Source organism: Cebus imitator, unplaced genomic scaffold, assembly GCF_001604975.1.
Source record: "Cebus imitator isolate Cc_AM_T3 unplaced genomic scaffold, Cebus_imitator-1.0 Scaffold94, whole genome shotgun sequence".
Taxonomy (NCBI): Eukaryota; Metazoa; Chordata; class Mammalia; order Primates; family Cebidae; genus Cebus; species Cebus imitator.
In genome coordinates this window covers 1,584,870-1,599,974 of record NW_016107409.1, presented here as the reverse complement: position 1 = coordinate 1,599,974, position 15,105 = coordinate 1,584,870, and the positions used below count along the sequence as shown (strand labels likewise).

The window sequence follows — 15,105 nt, the reverse complement described above, 5'->3', positions numbered from 1 at the left end:
TGAGACATCCAGGACATTTAAAAATCTAGCCAACATACTATCCTCAGTGTTCCATTTTCTGGAATTTTACCTTATATGACTTTAATCAGATTTTTTATGAATGACATAAGTTTTACTGTTTTTAAAATTTTTCCATTTTATCTGCAAAGTTTTCATAGGTTCTCTTCCTTTTTTAAAACATACTTCAAAAATTATTTAAAGTATGATTTTATTTCCCTTCTCTAGGGAAAGGAATAAGCATAGATGTTCTTAATTAATTATTATGGATATTTATGTAATAATGGATATTATCTGTACTTCAGTGAAGAGAATTTTTAATGATACAGAATCACTTTTTTTTTCCTTTTTAGGGAAATGAAGTATAGCAATATTTCAAGAATTCGATATCATTCAGTTATTAGAGGTCCTGAATCCAAGACAGCCATGTTTCAACACAATGGGAAGAAAATGGTAAAAACTGCAAAATGTAGATGCAGCCCTTCATTTCTTTTTTAATTTTTATTTTTAAATCTTTTTTTTTTTTTTTGGACACAGAGCCTCACTCTGTCACCCAGGCTGGAGTGCAGTGGCACAATCTCCTGGGCTTGAGTGATCCTTCTGCCTCAGCCTCCCAAATAGCTGGGACTACAGGTATACACCACCATGTCTGGCTCTTATTTAGTAGAGACAGGGTCTCACTATATTGCCCAGGCTGATCTCCAGCTTCTGAGCTCAAGCAGTTGTCATGCCTCAACCTCCCAAAGTGCTGGGATTATAGGCATGAGCTACTGTGCCCAGCTGATGGGGCCCTTCTGAGATCATAAACTGTTGCCTTTCTTTCCTTTACTTAGCTCAAAATGTTTGTTACTTTATAGCATGTAGAATTTCTTCTATTGTTTTGGAATGGTAGACTGTGGAAATGCTAGGACCATGTTCTATTTACTTAACATTGTCCACGGCAGTTGGCGTGTTTCCAGCCTGGCTGTTTGAGGAGAATGCTGGTCATGATCTGACAGTGTATGCTCCACTGAGACTGAGAGGTAGCCCATTCTGAGAATTTGTGGGAGAAGCTAAAGTGTTCAAGAGTTAATAGTGATCTATGATAAGAAAAGGGACGAAGTAGGTAAAGGAGAAGAAGGGTTTTTGTTTTGTTTTGTTTTGTTTTGTTTTGTTTTGTTTTGTTTTGGAGACTGAGTTTCACTCTTGTTGCCCAGGCTGGAGTGCAATGGTGCAACCTCCGCCTCCTGGGTTCAAGCGATTCTCCTGCTTCAGCCTCCCCAGAAGCTGGGATTACAGGTGCCTGCCATTACTCCCAGCTAACTTTTTGTATTTTTAGTAGAGACAGGGTTTCCTCATGCTGGCCAGACTGGTCTCAAACTCCTGACCTCAGGTGATCCACCTGCCTCAGACTCCCAAAGTGCTGGGATTACAGGCATAAACCACCGTGCCCAGCCAAAGGTTTTAAGATGTAGGAGAAAGAAGAGATGCAACTTTATGAAAGAATCATCCAGAAATATTTTATGTGGTAGCCTCTGAGGGTACCCTTTGCAGTCTGAACTAAGAAGATTACTAAAACATAGAAGCAAAGAAAGAGGAAAGAGAACGAAGAGAGACATAGTGGTAGCTTATATTAGGGCTTGTGGATGGAAAGTAAAAACTGTGCTTTAGGTGCTACACAAATATTTGCCCTCTCCCTGGTAATGGTACAATAGCTACCTCCTTAGGGTCAGAGAATTATGAAAAGATTGGCCATGGTGTCACACAGACCCAGGTTTAACCTTCAGCTCTGCTGCCTGCTAGCTGGGTGGTATCTCCATATATACATTTCTTTTATCTGTAAAAAGATAATAGTAGATGTCTCAGAGTTATGAGGATTAAATGAAATAAGCATCTTAAGGTTGCTTAGCATAATGCTTAGCATCCAACTAAGTGCTCAATACTTGTTAACCATTCAGATACTGAGAACTTTCATAGTAATAATATGGTCAATGTGCATTGAACACTTAGTTGTTTGCCAAGCATTGTGCTAAGCATATACCCCTCTTTTAAAGTTAGCATTACTATTTAAAGTGACTGCAGTGTATACAATGCATAAATACTGTCAAATTCATTAACCTTTCTTTGAAGTAGAAACTAGCCAGTGAGTGTTTTTAGTCTTTACACAATTTACAGTTGAAGCCAAATTTATAATCTAGTAATAACACTTTCTCAGTACTGAGAATGATTACAATTGGGGTTACAGACAGATGTATTAAGATTTTAATTCCCAAAGAATTTCTTGACAGTCTTTATAGCTGTGGCTTAATAAAGCATCTAGGAGTAGAACACACTGCTAGCATTTGACACATACTGGCTCCATTAGCCCATTGGCTCCATGATACCAGTTTTGAGGCTTTTCAGACTAACTAGTACGTACAGATTATGATGATTGACACTTGATAAAAGAGGCGTAACTGCTAAATACTTTTTCCTGACCTGGAAAGTAAAGACATCTTCCTTGTTTTTTTAAGGAATTTGTTTCCTCAGAGTCTGTCACTCCAGAAGATCATGATGGATTTAAACCAACCCAAGAACATCTGAACTCTGAAACCAAGGGAGCACAAAGTAGGCTTTGTTTCTTCTGTGAATGCCCACATCTTCTGCCTGTTTCTCTGTGTCTTGCTCAATACCTGTAGCTCATTTTCTTAGATGCCATAATAAACATGCTGCCTTTGTCACAAAGGTTACAACTTACCTAGGTAAGAGGTCAGCCAACTATGGCTTGTGGGCCATATCTGGCCCTCTACCTGTTCACTATAGCATGGGAGCTAAGAATGATTTTTACATTTTTAAATAGTTGAAAAAAAATCAGAAGGTGATAATATTTTGACACTTGAAAATTATATGAAATTTTAGTGTCCAGAGATGAAGTTTTGGACTGGTGCAGTAGCTCAGCCCGTAATCTCAGCACTTTGGGAGGCCAAGGCAGGAGGGTTGCTTGAGGCCATGAGTCTGGGCAACATAGCAAGATCTTGTCTCAACAACAGCAACAAAATTAGCCAGGTGTGGTGGTGCACACCTGTGGTCTTAGCTACTCAGGGGGCTGAAATGGGAGGATTATTGAGGTCAGGAGTTAGAGGTTACAGTGAACTATGATTGTGTCACTGCACTGCAGCCTGAACGATTGAACAAGACCCTGTCTCAAAAAAATGTCAGTTTTATTAGAATAGAACCAATTTGCATTAAATATTGTTGGCTTCAACATTACAGCAAAATTGAATAATCACAACGGAGACCACATGGCCAGCAAAGCCTAAAATATTTGCTATTTTGCCTTCTAAAGAAGAACTTTGCTGACCTCTGGTCTAATTGCCAGTATTGACTTGATGCATGGTAAGAGGGGTGGTGGGCTGGACAACTCTGACTCTTATGTGGTGCACAGGTATTGTCTGTGGCTTTGGAACCATTGTGCAAAGCAGCCACTTTCAAACTCTTTGTAGATGCCTTTAAAAATAAACACACATCAGTCTCCTGCAATTGTCTAGCCAATACTGCCGGAGAGCATACTCAGCATGATTCTAGCAAAAGGCCAAAATATTGCCACCCTGAGTCCTTATGTTTCAGAGTTACTAGTCCTTGCCATAGTTAATATTACAACTGCACAATCCTTGTTTTTGGTACTTTTGCATTTCACTGTGTCCTTCACAAGGAGACATTGCTGAGATATGTCCATTTGTGAAGAATTGGTGAGCCAATTCTAAAAGAATTTATTTTACCATGCAGGTGAGTCACAATGCATACCATTGCTTTTGGTTCTTTTGCCCTTTTCATTGACTGCTACAATTTATATAGCAGGTACTCCAAAAGTCAAAAGTTACTTACGTTTTGTATAAAAAAAATCCAAAGTTATATTATAGCTTACATGTAACTCATGATTAAAATATGAGTACCTGTAGGAACGGCAGCCAGCAATGGTGGTGATTAAATCAAGAGCCTTAATTTTAGACAAATAATTTTTTTGTGTCAGTGAATTAGGTGGCACAAATAGCTTTGTGGCTTTTTTAAAATAAGTAATTTATACTTACTCCATCTAACATGCATTCATATTTTTTTTTCCGTAAAGAGAGACAGCATCTTGTTCTGTCACCCAAGCTGGAGTGCAGTGGTGGGATCATAGCTCACTGCACCTTCCAATTCCTGGGCTCAAACAGTCTTCCCACCTCAGTCTCCCAAGCAACCAGGACTACAGACACACCCCACCTTGCTGGCTAATTTATTTTTTTAAATTTTTTTTCGTAGAGATGAGGTCTCACTTTGTTGCCCGGGCTGGTCTTGAATTCCTGGCCTCAAGCATCCTCCTGCCTTGATCTCCCAAAGTGCTGGGATTACAGGCGTGAGCCACCATGCCCTGCCATATTCATCCTTTTGAATACTCTCAAAAAATTATTTCCCTTATTGTATAAGAAAAACGATTAAATAGTGCATCTACTTTTAAAGGATTATTGTTTATAAAAGTGTAACTTTTGAATGCTCATCTAGTAAAGCACCAAACACTAATATATGCAAAACCCTTAGCAGTACAGTTGTCACTGTTGGGACTTGTGGAGGGTGAGTCTGTGAGGGTTAGGCCTTTTATTGGCAGCATAAAGGCCTAGAGTGCCTCCAAAACACCCATTCTGTTACATTTGTTTAGAACATACGTAAGTGCAGATTCCAGAATTAAAAAGAGTCAGTTTATTAAGAGTAGATATTAAATATAATAATGAAGAAGCAAGATGTAGATTAATGAAAAAGCATTCTTATGTAGTAGAAGGCAGAACGTTAGGATTCACACATTTCTGGGTTTGTTACTGGAGTTCTTTTTATTGTGGGTCAGATGAATCTCTTAATCCCTCAGATACTCAAAGTTTCCTTTATACAATTAAATACTGCTGTTTGCCTAACACATTGTAAGGATTGATAATTAAAGCACCTAGCATCTAATTAGTGTTGTTAATTTCAGCACTATTGCTCAGCAACTGTATTCCCTGATGTTTCCTTCCAAAATGTCTATTAGAGAACTCAAGTTCAAACCATGTTGATGATTTTGAAGATAATCTGCTGATTGAATCAGATGTGATAGATATAACTAAATGTAGAGAAGAAACTCCACCAGGGAGCAGATGTAACCAGGCAACCACATTGGATAATCAGAATATTAAAAAGGCAATTGAGGTTCAAATACAGAAGCCCAAAGAGGAATGGTCTACAACATGTCAAAAACAGCAGGTCTTTTGTGATGAAGAATTGCTAAGTGAAACCGAGAATACGTCATCTGATTCTCTAACAAAGTTCAATAAAGGGAATGTGTTTTTATTGGATGCCACAAAAGAAGGAAATGTTGGCCGCTTCCTTAATGTGAGTATAAGAGCTGAGATTCCTATTTCTGAGCAACTGTTTTTTCTATGCTACTTAACAAAATTATGAGGAAAATATGAAAAACAGACTCTAAAGTCAGGCTGTCTGGTTAGAATTCCAGTCCTCCACTTGTATACGGATGGATGTTTTACTTGATCTCTGATACCTTACTTTCTACCTTTGTAAGATGGGGATAAATAATAACTGTCTCAGGATGTTGTGTGAATGAGTTAACATAAAGTGCTTAGAACATGCCTAGCACATAGTAAACATTTGCTTTTTAAAAACTATAAGAAATGGTATATAAGAAAAGTATTTAAATATATTAGAAGGGGCCAGGTGCAGTGGTTCACGCCTGTAATCCCATCACTTTGGGAGGCCGAGGCGGGTGGATCACAAGGTCAGGAGTTCAAGACCAGCCTGGCCAAGGTGGTGAAACCCCATCTCTATTAAAAATACAAAAAAATTAGCTGGGCGTGGTGGTGGGTACCTGTAATCCCAGCTACTCAGGAGGCTGAGGCAGGAGAATTGCTTGAACCTGAGAGGCAGAGGTTGCAGTGAGCTGAGATTGCACCATTGCACTCTAGCCTGGGAGACAGAGCAAGACTCCGTCTCAAAAAATATATATATATATTAATTAAAATTTTAAAAAATAATGTCAGAAGGTTTTCAAGCTCACTTACCTGAGTTGGGAAAAATGTGTGGATAGGAAATTATCAGTGAAATTAAATGGTGGCAGACATGTCCAAAGAATATTGTTGGGATTTGATGATATATTAATATAGAAAGATTACCACATACTGGGTTTTTTTTTCTTTTTCTTTTCTTTTTTTTTTTTTTTTTTTTTTTTTTTTTTTTTTGAGACAGAGTCTCACTTTGTCACCAGTGGTGCGATCGCGGCTCACTGCAACCTCCACTTCTGGGGTTCAAGCAGTTCTTGTGCCTCACCCTCCTGAGTAGCTGGGATTACAGGCATTAATCACATGATGAATGTGTAGAGTAGGCAACAGAGCAATACTGGAATAGTGGTAATATGAGGAAATGATAGCATCTGTTTAGAAGCTTTGGAATGAAGACACATTATGGCTGTGTTCAACAGAGAAATTAGTTGCTTACAATATCTCCTCTCCAAAAGGCTTGTTTGTTATAATGATGTAAAAATTAGGTTCTGTACATCTTCATATTAAACTTTCTTTGTGAAAACTTTTTGTTAAAAAAGAAAAAAAGCCATACTTTGAAAAGTACTGTGCTTCCATTTCCCATGCCCCCACTCTACCTTCTCTCTGTAAGTCATCATGTTTACTCTTTTTTCTTTTTTTTTAGACGGAGTCTCACTCCGTTGCCAGGCTGGAGTGCAGTGGCACGATCTTGGCTCACTGCAACCTCTGCCTCCTGGGCTCAAGTGATTGTCCTGCCTCAGCCTCCTGAGTAGCTGGGATTACAGGCATGCACCACCATGCCCAGCTAATTTTTGTATTTTTAGCAGAGACAGGGTTTCACTATGTTGGCCAAGATGGTCTTGATCCCTTGACCTCATGATCCACCCACCTCAGCCTCCCAAAGTGCTGGGATTACAGGCGTGAGCCACCACGCCTGGCCTGTATTTATACAGTGTTTTCTGTTTGCATCTGCTCACCTTAGCCTCCCAAAGTGCTGGGATTACAGGCGTGAGCCACCACGCCTGGCCTTTACTCTTTTGTGTGTGTGTATTCTTCTGGTGTTTCCTTCCTAAAATACAAGTAATATGAACATGTGTTCTTATATCTCCTCCTTTATTTTTTTGAGATGGAGTCTTGCTGTATCGCCCAGGCTGAAGTGCAGTGGTGAAATCTTGGATCACTGCAACCTCTGCCTCCAAGGTTTAAGCGATTCTGCTTCAGTCTCCCGAGTAGCTGGGATTACAGGCATGCACCACCATGCCTGGCTAATTTTTGTATTTTTAGTAGAGACGTGGTTTTCACCATGTCAGCCAGGCTGCTCTTAAACTCCTGACCTCAAGTGATCCACCAGCCTTGGCCTCCCAAAGTGCTGGGATTACAGGTGTGAGCCACTGTGCCTGGCCTCATTTCTCCCCCTTTTTTAAACATAAAACATAACATATTATATTCACTGTCCTATACTTTGTTTTTTAAATTAACAGTATATTGGGCCGGGCGTGGTGGCTCATGCCTGTAATCCCAGCACTTTGGGAAACTGAGGTGGAAGGATCACTTGAGGTCAGGAGTTTGACACCAGCCTGTCCAACATGACAAAACCCCATCACTACTAAAAATACAAAAACAAAAAAAATTAGCCAGGCATGGTGGCGCATGCCTGTAATCCCAGCTGCTTGGGAGGCTGAGGCACAAGAATCACTTGAACCTGGGAGGCAGGGGTTGCAGTGAGCCAAGACCATGCCACTGCACTCCAGCCTGGGCAACAAAGAGAGACTCCGTCTCAAAAAAAAAAGTGTATTGTGACAATATTTTCCATATTGCTACACAAATGTTGTGGAATAATTTCCATATTAATACACAGAGCTTCTCATTTTTTTTTGTATGCTTTTGTTTATAGATGCATAGAATTCTGTTGTCTACCAAAGTTTATTTAACCAATCCCCTTTAGGCAGATATTTTGAGTTATTTCCAAACCTTCAGCATTAAAAACACTGTTCAATGAATAATTTTACACATAGACACATATGCAGATGAATCTGTAGAATACATTTCTAGATAAGAGATTACAGAATCAAAACACAAATGCATTTATAATAATGACAAATATTGACAGATTTTATAGGGATTTGTCCCATTTTTGTGTTTCTACCAGCAACATATAAGAGTGTCAGAACAGGGCTTTTCTGAATGGGTTATCACTATTAACAGAAGCTATGATATTTTATACATTAGCAAAAAAAAGAACAAAATCGACATGATGGATTAAAAACAGAATGGTATTCTAATGCTAAAGCACAAGTTATCAGACTTTACGCTATTTCTAACCTTGGTATTTATTTTTTATTTAACAGCATAGTTGTTGCCCAAATCTCTTGGTACAGAATGTTTTTGTAGAAACACACGACAGGAATTTTCCATTGGTGGCATTCTTCACCAACAGGTTTGAAATTGATTTTGCTTACTTAATTCTGAAATCGTGACTTTACAAATAACAATAGAGAACCAGGCATGGTGGCTCATACCTGTAATCCCAGCACTTTGAGAAGTGAAGATGGGCAGATCGCTTGAGTTCAGGAGTACGAGACCAGCCTGGGGCAACATGGCAAAACCCTGTCTCTACCAAAAAAAAAAAAAAAAAAAGTTCACCAGGTGTGGTGGCCAGCTATTCAGGAAGCTGGGGTGGGAGGATCACTTGAGCCCAAGAGGTGGAGTTTGCACCCCGTCTCAAATAATGATAACAATAGAAAAATATAAAAAGATGACATATACTATAGCCTCAAATATCTTGTACTGTAGAATATTCAGTTATCCTAAACTGTTCCTAGTCAGTAAGATTTTGAACACCTGAAATTTCAATTCTTATTCTCACTTAGAATGAATGCCTGAACGGGCTGAGATGATATCAGGTATCACCCAGTTCCACTCGGGATAAATGACGAAGAGTGCTACGTAATCTTTAATTCAGAGCTATTCCCCAGCTGCTTCCACACTGCAGGCCTCAGCATATCACTTGGTCCTACTCTTGGCAAAATACACTTCCTTCCTCATATTGATTGGGGTTCCTTCTTGATTAACATTTTAGTAGATTAGAAATAGAACGCAAATGGTTATTCTTAATAAAAGGTCATTCCTAATTGGTGGGTGTCAGGTGAGAGAATAGATCATATTTTTGAGGATGGTTAATGTTACTAGGAAAATGGATATAATTAAGTTTGGTTGATTGGTAGTTCTTTAGGGTATTTTATGATTGTTTTTAAATTTCTACTTTCTAGGTATGTGAAAGCAAGGACAGAGCTAACATGGGATTATGGTTATGAAGCTGGGACTGTGCCTGAAAAGGAAATCTTCTGCCAATGTGGGGTTAATAAATGTAGAAAAAAAATATTATAAATATGTAGCTAATGCCTGTTTGTCAAATTAGCTTATCAGGCTGAAATTAAAGCCATGCAAAAGAAGGTAAAGGTCCATCGAGATAATTCCCCTTCGTTTCCTTTGTCATTGGGTTCATATTTTATTTCAGATTTTATTTGTGTGACTTAAAGAAATTCCAGGAACACAATTAGGACATTTTCATACACATAGGGTATCTCATTCACTGCTGTGCAGCTTTACATGAATAGGATGGAAGCATATATTTTATATGAAATACCACTCTCCAACTTATAATTTATTTAAAAATTATATATTAAGAGAAACAAATGTCATAACAAAACTCAACTGTTTCTAATTGCTTTTGTGACTGTTACCTTTTAGTTCATGCCCCAAAGAGCTAAATTTCACACTTTTACCTACGAAATTGATTTTTAATTCCTGGAAAATCATTTACCATTATGAGCTACAAGGTGGACAACAGTGCCTGAGGAACTCATTTTAAACATATTACTCCCAAGTATTTTAACACTTGTTGGAGAAGCGATACTTGGATCCATAAAACACTGTCCCATCAACCATTTGAGTGCGGAAAGGAAGAAGCTCTTCTCTAAGATTCTGGCAGACTCTTTGAGATGAATCTTCTTTTCCATGGATATTCTCTACTCTTTCAATACAAACATAGGAAAAGAGGGAATAGAAGCCTGGAAGAACTTGAATATTTTTGTTCTAGATAGATTAGATATAGTTATTGAAAAGGAAGCCTAGAAAGTAGTCAAACTTGGCTTATTTAGGCCAGAAGGAATTGAGGTGGGCAAGAATTTCACTTAAACACAAGAAGGCCAGGCATGGTGGCTCTCACCTATAATCACAACACTTTGACAGGCGGAGGCAGGTGGATTACTTGAGCCTAGGCGCTCGAGACCAGCTTGGGCAACATGGCAAAACCCTGACTCTACAAAACAGAAAAATTAGCCGGGCTTGATGGCATGTGCCTGTAGTCCCAGCTACTCAGGAGTGAGGTGGGAAGATCATTTGAGCTCGGGAGGTCAAGGCTGCAATGAGACGTGATTTCACCACAGCACTAACAGCCTGGGCAATAGAGCAAGACCCTGTCTCAAACAAAAAACACACACACACAAGAAAAGAAAGCAATTCTGAACTGTGAAATATGAAATAGCTCCTTAGTATCTCCTGAGCATGACTTGCAAATTGTTTTTTTAGAGAAAAAAGAGTAAGCACTTTACCATAGGTTACTTGGCCCTGATCATCTATCTAGTGGAAAGGGGGACTGGGAAGCCCAAGCAGACTGGGAAATCAGACAGCTAGGAAAAGTAGCAAAACAGCCCAGCAAGCTGCTGATGAGGAAAGTTGAGAAATCCATTTATTCACTGTAGAGATGCAGGAGTTTCAGACAGTGTACTAAAATGAAGTGAAAAAAAAAACTTGAATCAATATGGGAGATATTTTTGTGCAAAAGGAAATATTGTGGATCAGACAGTATTCCTTTGAGCTCTGCCTGTGGAGTCCATTTGACCTTTAGAAATATGAGGTATTCTGTCAGTTTTATCCTCTTGGAGAAATTTCTCCTGAAATGTTGATTTGCTTTAATCTGGACTGGTTCACAGCTATCATCTTTCATCCATAACTCAGAGATTCCCTTTGTCTCTTATGTTGGACCCATTTCCAGTTAGATCCCATTATTTTCCTTTTCCTTTGTTTACTCTTCCACATATTGGTAAAGCTCTTCTGATAGCTTTTGAAAAGGAAAAGTTAGAAGTAAATGTTTTGAATCTCTGTGTGTTTGAAAATGTCTTTATTTTACCCTTACACTTGATTGCTGTTTTGGTTGGCGAGGTATAGAATTATTGAATGGTCTCCATGCCCAGTTTTGAAGGCATCTGCTAGCTTTCAGTGTTACTGGTGTGGAGTGTGAAAATGTACTGTCTTCTGGCTTCCAGGGTGACTACTGGAAATTGAATGTCATTCTGTTCCTCCTCTTTTGCATATATAATCCATTTGTATCTCTCTTGAAGCTTATAGGTTTATCTTTGTCTCAGTGTTCTGCCCCTGTTAAGATTTTCATCCTTTGTACTAAGTGCCTGGTGGGATCATTCAGTCTGAAACTAATGATTTTCCATCTGTTCTCTCTTTCTGGAATTCCTGTTTCCCAGATGTTAGACCCCCAGAATTGATCCCTAATTTTCCTATGTTTTCTCTTAACTTACAGTTCTGTCTTCTTGCTGGGACCTTTACCTAGGACCATTTCTTAATTTAATCTTCCAGTTCATCGGTTGCATTTTATTTTTCTAGTTTCATATTTCTAAGAGCTCCCCATCTCTGAATACTCTTTTTTTAAATAGCATCCTATTTTAGTCATGTTTGCAGTATTTTATCTTTTAAGATATTTGTGTGTATGTGTATGCACACATCTCTCTATTCTTTCCGCATAATCTCTGTCTTCCAGAGTTTGTTTCTTTGTTTCCCCTGTATGTCTGTTTTGGTCTTGATCTTCCACATTATAGGCTTTCCTCAGAGTTAATGGTCTTGGTAGTCTACTCCTATTTAAATGTGGAACATCAAAAAGCTTATTGTAAGCTGAGAGTATGGTAAAGGGCTCTTTGTCTTACTGTGACCTACCTGAGCTACTTTGCTGGGGAACACCCTAATGTCAGTCTCTTTAGGGCTTTTCTTTTTGACTTGGCAAGAAATACTCTTCCATCCTCCTGCATGGAGGGCAAAAAAAAATTGGCTGCTAGGGTCTACTCACTTCCTTTTTTTGCAGACCCCACACTCTTGCTTCTGCAATTAATTTCATAGTTGTCAAATTGTCCTTTTTAATATTTCTCTTCTGCTGTCCCAGTTTGCAATCTTCCTCTTTACAACCTGCTGAAAGTGTAAGATCTCCAGTTTTCTTTTAATTCCTCAGCAAACCACCAACTGTTGCGTCTTTTTTCCAGAACAACTTATTTTGTAACTATGATTATACGCATTTCTGTTCTTTACCTGTATATTTGTTAGATGCACTAAAAACCTCGACTTGTATGGTGCTCTGTACCCTATGGGTGCTAAATAAAGGCTTGCTACTGGCAACTGGATTTAGGATCAGTTAATTCTGTGTCATTTTAAGATATGGTTATTTAGATCAAACTCAGGAGAAAATTTTTAGGAGAAACCCTCAGGAAAGTGATTGTTTCTCCCGCTGAGCCGTGGGGGTGGGGTAGGAAAACCACGTGTTTGGGTTTTTTAAGCTATTCAAATTAAGATGTAGATCTGAATGAGTGAGTGAGAACCCCTATCTGCACACACAACTTTCCCCGGGCTGTCTCGTGACTGGAAGGAACGGCCCAGATTCAAGAAAACGAAACCTGGTGCATTGGGGCACTTCCGGGATCTCGCGATCCGGCCGCCACCAGCAGCTGCAGCACAGCCATGGACCAAGCGTCGCCACCTCTGCCCGAGTCAATGCACAGCACTGGCAGCCCGGAGGCCCAGCTGGAGCAGGAGGCTCTCCTCTTTCCCACCGGTGAGTACCGTGGGTGCGGGTGGGCAGGGCTGGGTAGCGACGGATCCGGTCAAGGGGCCTGCCTTTCGGTCGTGGCCGCTTGAGGGCCCCGACCTGCTACTACTCCAGGCCCGGGCCCCAGACGCCGAAGCCGCACTGGACGAACTTGGCTCAGAATTCACGGGCCGGTGGCGCCCAGAGGATGGGGCGCGGCCTCGGCCAGTTCCGCAGGTGGCTCTGACTGCCCATGGTTTCTCGTAAGAGGCGTGCATGCTTCGGTTTACCTCTCCCGGTGATAGCCCAGTGCTTCCCGCACCACCGATGTCAACCCTCCTAGCGCCCCTCTACCCAAAGGTAAACCAGAACAGTGGGAGGGGCGCCTTGCTGCGGGGAGGTAGGGGCGTCCCTGAGGGAGGAGCTGAGTCTCACATTCACGGGGGACGTGACTGGAACCCGTCTCCTCCTCTCCAGTCGTTCCAGTCCTCCCCGTTCCTCTATGTGAGTGGGTGGGTCTTCTGATGGGTTCCTGCCCTTGAGTTATGTGTACAGCTCCTAACGGTGTGCCAGGTTCAGGGTAAGGTCCTGGGCATACAAACATGAGTTAGGCAGGCCCTGCGCTAGAGACTCTACTAGGCAACTTTAATATGAGGAAATCAGAACCACAGAGGAACTGATGAGAGGCTCCTGACTCCCGGTGTTCAGGCAAAGCTTTTTGAGGAGAGGATGCCTGGGCTTACTTTTAAAGGGCTAGATTCAGCCAAAGGTGGAAAAGTTGAAGGGGTGTTCCCAGCAGAGAGGATGACACAAAGGCGTCAAACCCCAAAACATCATACGTGGCAACCACAAGCCAATCAGATGGATATTTCATTTGCTGGTGTACATATGGGCTGTAAGATGAGTCAGGAGGGTTGCGGTTCCATCCTGACCTTTTGCCCAAACTCCAGACTGGTATGACCAGCTTCTTCCATGTCTGAAATGATCTCAATCTACGTATGTCCTAAAATGAATTCTTGTTTCCCCCACTGTACTCAGGTACTCCAAACCTGCTCAACAACCAGCGCATTCCATTCACCCAGTTGCTCCTTCCAAAAACCTTAGTGGCATACTCAGGGCCTCTCTTAACTCTACACTTTTTCTAATGCATCAGTCAGGCCAGCCAGTTCTGTCTTTAGCCTGACTGTATCTTGAGCCTGCTTCTCACCACTTCCATTACCGCCACCCAAGCCTATGCCATCATGATCTTCTGCCTGGACTATTGCTTTCCTGGCTTCTATTCTAGCCGTTCATATAGGCAGGCCTGCCTAGCAGCCAAAATGCTTTTTGAAAAACAAAAAGCAAATGTGATTCTCCTACTCAAAACCCACCAGTAGTCTCCCATGACTCTCAGAACAATCTGTGAGCCTGGCCTACAGTTAACTCCATGTCCTTATCTGATTCGACTCCTGCCCATCTTAACGATTGTGCTACCTTGCTACCTTGTAGGTCCTCTAAGCCACCAAAGCTGTCCCTGCCTCAGGATCTTTCTATTTGCTATTCTCTTCAAGGAAAACTCTATCCTGTTTTCAGCTCCCCATCACATTCAGGTGTCTGCTCATGTACATCTTCCCTCAACCTTGCCTGCCCATTCTGTCTAAAAGAGCACCCCTCGCCCCTGCTCCTGTCACTCTCTACTTCCTTCTGCTCTATTTTTCTGTATAGCACTTATCACTATCTGGAAAACAAAACAAAACAAAATTTTTTAAATGCCTGTCTCTATCACTCACCACTGGCATGTAAATTCATCTTATTCTCTTCTATCCCAAGTGCCTAAAATAGTTGGCCTAGTTGTAGTAGTAGGACATAGCAGGTACTCATTAAATATTACATAATAGTAGGTCCTTATGAAATATTTGTTGAAGGAATGAATGTGCTTGTATGTAACACTACAGAGCTTGACTTCTGTAGGTGATAGGGAATTGTGGGCAGATGTACATTTCAGGTAGATCATTCTGACAGTAACATAGTACATTTCAGGTAAATTATTTTGACGGTAATGTAGTATGTTTCAGGTTGGTTATTCTGATATTAACATAGTACATTTCCTATAGATCATTCTGACAGTAACAGTACATTTCCTGTAGAACATTCTGACGGTAATGTAGTACTTTTCAGGTGGATCATTCTGATAGTAACGTAGTACATTTCAGATAGATCATCCTTCCACATCGCTGCCAGCAGTGT

General features: G+C 40.6%; 2 protein-coding genes across 11 annotated transcripts in view; both read left to right on the top strand.

The window, feature by feature from the left end:
* SETDB2 (SET domain bifurcated histone lysine methyltransferase 2) overlaps positions 1–12,473 on the top strand; it is a 65,452-nt gene extending 52,979 nt beyond the window's left edge. For 7 of the 9 annotated variants that reach the window (XM_017535902.2, XM_017535901.2, XM_017535900.2 and 4 more), the window contains 5 exons: positions 351–450; positions 2,490–2,583; positions 5,015–5,355; positions 8,363–8,451; positions 9,284–10,812. In XM_017535902.2, the coding sequence (XP_017391391.1) occupies positions 351–450; positions 2,490–2,583; positions 5,015–5,355; positions 8,363–8,451; positions 9,284–9,401 (742 nt within the window). In that variant the 3' untranslated portion in view covers positions 9,402–10,812. Of the gene's footprint in view, positions 1–350; positions 451–2,489; positions 2,584–5,014; positions 5,356–8,362; positions 8,452–9,283 lie in introns of all 9 variants that reach the window. The other 2 variants (XM_017535905.2, XM_017535904.2) reach the window with 2 other exon arrangements.
* A 131-nt stretch (positions 12,474–12,604) lies between these two features.
* The window catches only part of PHF11 (PHD finger protein 11), a 32,484-nt gene continuing 29,983 nt past the window's right edge, over positions 12,605–15,105 (top strand). The window contains exon 1 of one of the 2 annotated variants that reach the window (XM_017535907.2): positions 12,605–12,906. In XM_017535907.2, coding sequence (XP_017391396.1) covers positions 12,813–12,906 — 94 coding nt within the window. In that variant the 5' untranslated portion in view covers positions 12,605–12,812. The remainder of the gene's footprint in view (positions 12,907–15,105) is intronic. The other variant, XM_017535909.2, reaches the window with a different exon arrangement.